General features: G+C 38.0%; 1 protein-coding gene across 3 annotated transcripts; it reads right to left on the bottom strand.

Moving 5' to 3' along the window:
- Positions 1 to 1,214: 1,214 nt before the first annotated feature.
- Positions 1,215 to 5,656, bottom strand: LOC126592034 (histone-lysine N-methyltransferase, H3 lysine-9 specific SUVH1-like). 3 transcript variants are annotated; one of them, XM_050257791.1, is made up of 3 exons: positions 5,524 to 5,656; positions 2,586 to 4,945; positions 1,215 to 1,561 (listed from the first exon to the last, which is right to left on the bottom strand). In XM_050257791.1, the coding sequence occupies exon 2, from the start codon at positions 4,749 to 4,751 to the stop codon at positions 2,637 to 2,639; it is 2,115 nt and encodes a 704-aa protein (XP_050113748.1). In that variant the 5' UTR covers positions 4,752 to 4,945; positions 5,524 to 5,656; the 3' UTR covers positions 1,215 to 1,561; positions 2,586 to 2,636. The 3 variants fall into 3 exon arrangements, with proteins under 3 accessions (XP_050113748.1, XP_050113747.1, XP_050113746.1); XM_050257790.1 differs by having other exon boundaries at positions 2,586 to 4,942; positions 5,520 to 5,647; XM_050257789.1 differs by having other exon boundaries at positions 5,365 to 5,643.
- Between the last annotated feature and the right edge of the window lie 2,110 nt (positions 5,657 to 7,766).

Raw genomic sequence — 7,766 nt, 5'->3', positions numbered from 1 at the left:
CGCCCCTTAACATGTATATTATCGTTTGTTCGAAGAAAAGAAAGGGCAAGTGTCTTTTTTGTCCTTTTCATCTTTAGTTTGCTTTTTTACGTAACAAAATAACCTGATCGGATCGGATCGGAGAGTTTATCTCGTGAAGCACCCTTTTTCCGGCGGGGGGGGGGGGGGGAGGGGGTTGTTCGTTCATTATAAGAGGTGTCACGTTCTTTTGAAATTTTGTTTTAGGGGACCATTCCTCTTTTTTTTTTTTTTTTTTTTTGTCGAATTTAAGGGACCCCTTCAATACGAAGACAATTTTCATAGCCATTAGTTTGACGACTTACATAATACGATTATCCCACCGCAGTATGATGTTGTCCCAAATCAATGAAACAAGAACTAGAATTTCTCCCCGTCTCTCACACTTTATTTTTGTCATTTTGTCTCTATTAAAAAATCAATATAAGATATTAACATAACTTAAGCGTAACCATTCAAATAGGAGAGGAAGGGGAGATAAATTAGGAGAGAGAGTCGTCCTAATATTTTTTTCTTCACCTCATTGACACGCAAGTATACCCGTGTCATGTCAATCATTCTTCATTCGTAGTGCGAATAAACTAACGGTTCCTATGAGAGAAGCACTCGAAAGAAGACGTGGGTTTTGGGATTTCAATACGTTGCTCTCCCATTGGAATTTGGCGAGGCATAACCTTGGTTTGATAAATGAGAATGCAACATGTAGGTACATCATTTCCAAGGAAAAGAACTCATACAAAATTTCTGCTACTCTAGCTTCCCCCAATCAGCGAAACTAACTTACTGATGCTGGGGGCATACCGTATAACTAGAGAGAGATTCGAGGCCAAGCAAAACACAAAAATCATTCTATCAGTCCACTAACATTAAAACGTACCGGAGTTTACGAATCCAGCCGCCTAAGGCAGACCTCGTTGGACAAATGCCTAACTAGTAAGTACCAGCCTGCTCCTCCTAGGGTACAGGTTACTAGCTCCTCCAGAAGAAGCTCTACAAACCACAACTACGAACCTAAATTATGCACTCTCAAAGATGGACTAATGGACAATATGATTTTGTACAATAACTTCAAACCAGTCCCCAGTCTCCGGTCTACAACACTCAAAACCATTTTTTCCAACAATCCTGGGGCCTCAAGGAAAACACAAACCCACACGCACAGATGGAAGCCAATGCATGCCCTAGAGAAAATGCACTTATAACCCTGTGCAAATGCACATAGGGTTTAGGTCCTCCCATTCCACAAAGCAAGTCGTTAATAAACAACGAAGAAGCCTACTTTTCCACTAAAAACGAAACCACACAGACGAAAATAAACTAATCCACAGGAAATCTCCTAGGATTTTAATGTTACAACTTCATACATTAATAGTACATTGACAATGCTGAGAACGGATCTCGCATGTGCCCATTAACTAAAGTCACAAGGGGCAAGTATGATGTTCCTCAATACCTGTGAAACCAGATGCCGTCAAGGTAAAGAAAACAGAAAACGGGACACACATACTGCATCATCCTCTTCTTTCCGCCAAGTAATACAAACCTGCACAGGGGACAGGGCAATATGAAAGGGTAAGAACTTCACTTAAATAGAAAAAATATGAAGTCACGTAATATTTGGACACCGAAAAGGATCAGTACAGAAATAGAGCAACAGAGTTACATTATATAAGTTCACAAGGCCCACATAATTTGATACAAGATCCTCACAAAAGTAACTCTCGAAGGCGTTCATGACTTAGCTCAAGTTTAAGGAAAAATTCAGTAATCAAGCTAACATTAAATTATGATGTACCGTTCATATTTATCGACATGATTAATGATCCAAATGGCATTTCACTATTCACAAGGATGGATACCTGCACTCATTAGTTAGTTCCACTCAAACCCATTTTCTCTAAAACTTGTTATCGCAAATAAATCAATCCCCCATGGGCTGTGACCTAGTGTTACTTTTCTGCATCTGGTTTTTGATATTCTCACTTCTCACCTTGCGATGCGAAATAAGTGAAAACAGCTCAATGAAAATTTGATGCATGGGTGGCTATGGCATTGAACTATTAAAATACAGGATTAACAATAACAATAAGGATTGCTGGCCTGAAAGTGGCATGTATGTAGATATACAATAGAGACGGATCATGGGATAAACAGGACCCAAGGGAACGCCAAAAGCTTGACTGGCTTTTATGACAAACTCTTACTTTGGAATTTGAGACAAAAATTGATTCAACAAACACACAACATGCACAATAGAATTCTTTACACATTTTCTGAACCAACATTTTATGAAAAGAATGTCCCTTCCACATATTTTGACTTCAAACAGGCGAGATATTCATGCAAAATCAACATATTTCATGATAACATATCACATGTTTCATATTGATAACACATGAACCAAACATAAACTTTTTCATTATCATACATGCTTCGTTCAAGATTGAATCATTCTTTAAAGTCCGGTTAATTTAAGAAGCATTTATATGATGAAACAAAAAACAAGACAAACAGAAAATGTATCATAGTAAGAAATAAACTCAGTCAGGAAACTGAAAGCCTCTAACCTTCTTCTAGATGCATAATTCATCAAAGTTCATACTCATCTGATACACCCATTAGTAAAAGAAGCTTCTGCACTTTATTGACCCGCAAAGGCACACTTTCTTCCTATGGTATGCTTTCTCTTGAGGGACCACCCCATAATCATATGTCAACTCCGTCATAGGAGGAATGTGTCCAACCGCATAAAACGCAATATGGAGGTCAGCCTCATTTTTAGTTTCTCGTAAAACTGGCTGCCAAAGTATGTTTGGAGAACAGCTATGATTCATAAAACGAGCAACATTTCCAGCAGTATTTGCACTTATAATAAGAGGAAATGGGGCCTTTGAAGTCTCCTTAGAATCACCAGGCAAAACTCCGAGTGGTTGACAGGTATGAGTAGCATCGAAAATGTAATCGTCTTCATAATCACTCCCCATTTCTTCTACCCCAGAAATATTAAGAACTTGTCCTGCATATTCACATAAGAAAGAACCAGCGCGGATGGGATCCAGTGACCGTAGACCCCAACCTTTATCCTTAGTTTTAAACACCTCCAGACGAACTTTCAGGCCACTTTGAGACACTCGATTCCGACAATTAGGAGGGCACTGACAGGATGGACCACATTCATGAAGTAAGGATTTTTGGTTCACAAGAAGCCCACTTGCAGTATACGGGAGAAAATCTCCATTTTTCTTAATGCATGAGCAATTGGAGTTACCAGGGAGACACCCACCAATACAGAGACATCCATCAGTAGGTTCTGTAAGATTCACCGGTTTAGAATACTGCAGGCTAGAAACATATGTGAAGTGTGCAGGGCCTTTCTCGCCATCAACATCATTTACCAGAGAAACAGGTAAATTTTCAGCTCCTGAAGTAAGGTCAGGCAATATAAGTCCAACTCTTGTAGTAGTAGTTTCTTCTTTCCACTGTTCAATTGATTTCCAAATGGTAAATGCTTCAGGCTGGCCAGGTAACCTTACCAATTTATACTTAAATACATTGCAACCACTGTTCCCTTTGTCCACCCATGATTCGTGAATTTTATATAGACCATCATAGACATATACCTTCCCAGTTGGATTAGATACATCCTTTAAACCTCGAATTACTCTGACATCATTACCCCGGTGCAAGCTTTTCTCCAAAGCGAGATTACCCCTTTCAAGCTTCTGATCCTTCAGTTCCTTACCCCTCCTGAAATCATTGCTAGCATTACCACCTTGGCCACTGTATATCAACACATTCGAATCCTCCACAGAATCCTCATATCCTCCAGAAGAAACAATGCTCAATGCTAAAGGCTCTTCCTCTGTACTGTTCTTGACTCCCAGGTAATCAATTCCACCCATCGTTGGAGCATGTAACCCAATCAAGCACAATTCCATTCGGAAAAAGTAGATATCCCCGACTTCAACACCAGGCACTGCACCAATCCTCCTCTTGGCATTTGTCCTAATTCCCTTATTCATGAAGAGTGTTCCTGCCCTTAGATCGGGGCGTCCTGTTCTTGGGGCTCCTGGTATTCTTTCCTTCATCTCTTCAACTTGTGTAATCCTTCTTCGCACCAAGTCATAAGACGTGAGTGCATATCCAACCAATTCCCTGTCACCATCAGTTTGTTGGAATGTATTGGTAAATGTTGCAAGAACATTATCAATTATTGCATCAATGTCAACATCAGGCAAAGCAACATTAATGTCCTGGCCACCCCTTGTCCTCTTCTGAGACCGGAACTTACTCCTTGGCCTCCCCGCCTTCCTTGTATTTTCTCCATCCAAACCATCTTCCTCTGCATTCCCACTTTGGGATTGTGGTTGACCACGACTTCGATTAAGCCTTCTTGCGGTCCTAGTATCTCCATTAGCTTCTGCGGATGGAGGCGTCCTATATGAATTAATTGGGACTGCATTTGATATTGGTGTTTGCAGATTTTGTTCTAGTGGCCTTTGCGACTCCGGAGAAATGAAGAAGGGAAAAAACGGGGCAACCTCAGGTGGGAAAGGGCCAGCAGGAGAAACACAAACAAAAGGAGCAGCACCTTGTGGAGTTGAAAATGAAGAATTATTAGAAGCTGACGGGAACAATGGAACAAGACGCCTCAAAGGCCTTACATCTAAAACCTTAGACTTGTCAAATGATCCAAAACCAGGAACGGACTCTTGACCTAAACTTTGTTCCATTAAATTGTTTCAGGCAAGAAGCACACTTTTCAGCTACGATAAATCTGGTAAGAAAGACAGACTGCCTCTGCTACGAAAGCAGCCGCAACATAATCCGGTCACAGAATCAAATTGCAACCATTTCAACCAGAGCTCATTGCAAAATAAGTAGTAATCTTTGCAGAGTTCTTGAAAGTACAAAGTTGACTAATCTCCTGCAACATGCAAGGTTTTAAACAAATTAGAGAGGCGATGAAAGCTAAAATCTACCCAAAATTATTATATTTTCATAGGGTAAAATGAAAGAGGTAAATCCAACTATTACACTATTTTGTTGGTGGAAAATATGGTAAATCGAAATAGTAACTCGCTTGAAGTTTAAGCTATGTTGACACAAGGATTTTGCTCATCCGAACCCAGAAACCACATGCAACACATCACTCAACTAAACTTCTTGTGATTTCCCAGAAGTGAAAATTTACCTTCAATTAAGTTGTAAAATGAGAAAATGAAATCAAAGCTAAGACCTCATGCAACAAGAAATTCAAGTTTAAGACTTTTACTTTTCAAAAATTTTCTCAGCAACCAAACACAGGATATGAGGTATAACGTGAAACTAAGTGAGAAAAGTTACCTCTAATTCAAAAATGAAAAGTCATGGAATGAAATCGGAGAGAACCAGTAAGGGAAAATCGATTATTTATTGGAACGAACTGCACAAGATGCTATCTGTTTAACAGATCTAAAACAAGAAACTGCTTCAATGAAAATCCTGGCATCGACATCGACATACCTGTTTTTTTTTTTTTTTCTTTCTTTTTTTCCGAGTACTACTTCGAGATCTTGTTTTGCTGTCAGAAGTCGCACAACTCTTGTGGATTGAGCTCACTTTTCCCACGTAGTTCCTATTTGAGAAAATTGTTGTAATGCTCCTTCACTTTAATCTAAATACAGTTACGGTCCTCTAAATTATGTGGTGACACGTCATATAGATTAAATATATTAAATTAAAATTGTAAATTAAAAACTTACGCAGAAGATTCGGATCTTATTTCCAAAGTTATCAATGAGTTCCTTAGGAACCGTTACATGAAAAAAGTTGGGGTGTATTTGTTTTACCTTCTTAGGTGGGACTGGATTAAACTAGACTAATTACTAGTGTAGTCCCATATTTGGTATGCACAAGGATTAGGCATAATGAGATTACTTAGGACTTGCTTGGATTATCTCCTTAGTTTGGAGTTCTTAGCCAAAATCCCTAAATTTCACTGGACTCGTAAGACTGATGTGAAATTAAACTAGCACACAAATTAAATCATTTTTTTGACAATTGTAGTATGGATAAGTAGGATCGTTCTAGGCCGGGGATTAGGAGAGACTGCTAATCTACTCAAATTAGACTCTATTACACTTAACTAGGCTTAAAAACACTAAACTAGACTCTTATGACTCAAAATTGACTCAAACTACTCAAAACAGCACAAAACAAGTAAACTGACTCAAAACTAACACTACAGATGACTTTGGATGAATTCTAAACTAGAAAAAATCAAAACAATGAAAAGAAACCAATTTGGACAGACTCTAACCTAAAGACACAAAATATAAAGGGGGGGTTTTGGTTTTAACGAATTTAAAACTTAAAATAGACAGATTTAAGACTTTAAATAACTTTGAACGAAATTGATGATTTAATGGGTGAATGGCTAGCTAGAGGGTCCTTCTCCACACATGACACATATGCATACGAATTGATTTCCAGTTATTCTTCCTATAAACCATGAATGACAACGTCCCAAATTAACCGTGAACAACACTAATTAACCCTTGGATTTTCCTAAATTCATTGATTTGGACATCGCATTGCAACCAAATTATTCTTATCAAGTTCCCTACACGAACAACATGATAAAGACACATCAAAGATCATTAAGTTCTATGAAAATCATAAGCATTGACAAGACATTCGTAACTATGAATAGCATGATACTCCTGCCAATAATTTACTTAACACAACCGTGACTAGCAATCTCCACTACTTGCAAATATAAGTTCATAACTATTAGGTGAAACTCCCTTATATTTTAGCATCAAATCCCTGCATGCAAACTAAGTGTGCACCCTTAACCCACATACAAGAATAAGTTATCAATCAAGCAGTTAAGCAAATTACATTCACGATTTATGGAATCATAACTGGATGTAATCAATTCATATCACATATATGTTCATGGCTTTGAATTCACCTCTAACTAAAACTAAAACGAAATTAGTTCCTCATGTTAGCAATTAAATAAAGACAATTAAATTTAAACATTGAAAAGAAAGATAGAACACACCTAGAAACGCTCCTACAATCCAACATCTTGAATGGCAAGCACGGCTCCAGGTGGCTTCTTATCCTTTCTCCTTGCAAAGCTGCGACACTAGAGGGATGTATGGCACAAAATTGTGGTGAATGGTGGGTGGTTTATGACTTATGCGGCACTATGTATTTATAGGGAGATGGAAGGCACGGCAAAGGTGATGTGAAATAATCCAACACTCAAATTAAAACCCTATGATTGTAGTATATGTACGTAGGGATCGTTTTAGGCTGGGGATTAGAAGGGATGCTAATCTACTCAATTTAAACTTTAAAACACTTGACTAGACTTAAAAATAGCAAACTGGACTCTTATGACTCAAAACTGACCAAATTGACTCAAAACAGCAAAACTAAGCTTAAAGGACTCAAAACAGACTCTAGGGAGTGATTTGGACGAATTTAAGATTATGAAGACTCAAAATACTAAATTAGATACATTTGAACTCAATTAACTAAACTAAGACACCAAATAAGAACTAAGGGGGTTTTTGGACGAATTTGACAAAACTAAGTAAATTGCAGCATACAAAGTAAGTTAAAACAAAATTAACATGAATTTAATGGTGAAAAGCTAGTTAAAGGGTCATTCTCCACACATAAACATATGCAACATAAATCGATTTCCAGTATTGTTTCTTTAAACCATGAATGACAATGCCCCAAATTAA

The sequence above is a fragment of the Malus sylvestris genome, chromosome 12, assembly GCF_916048215.2.
Source record: "Malus sylvestris chromosome 12, drMalSylv7.2, whole genome shotgun sequence".
Classification (NCBI taxonomy): domain Eukaryota; kingdom Viridiplantae; phylum Streptophyta; class Magnoliopsida; order Rosales; family Rosaceae; genus Malus; species Malus sylvestris.
Note: the sequence above shows the minus strand (reverse complement) of the source record. Positions and strands in the feature narration are given on the sequence as shown.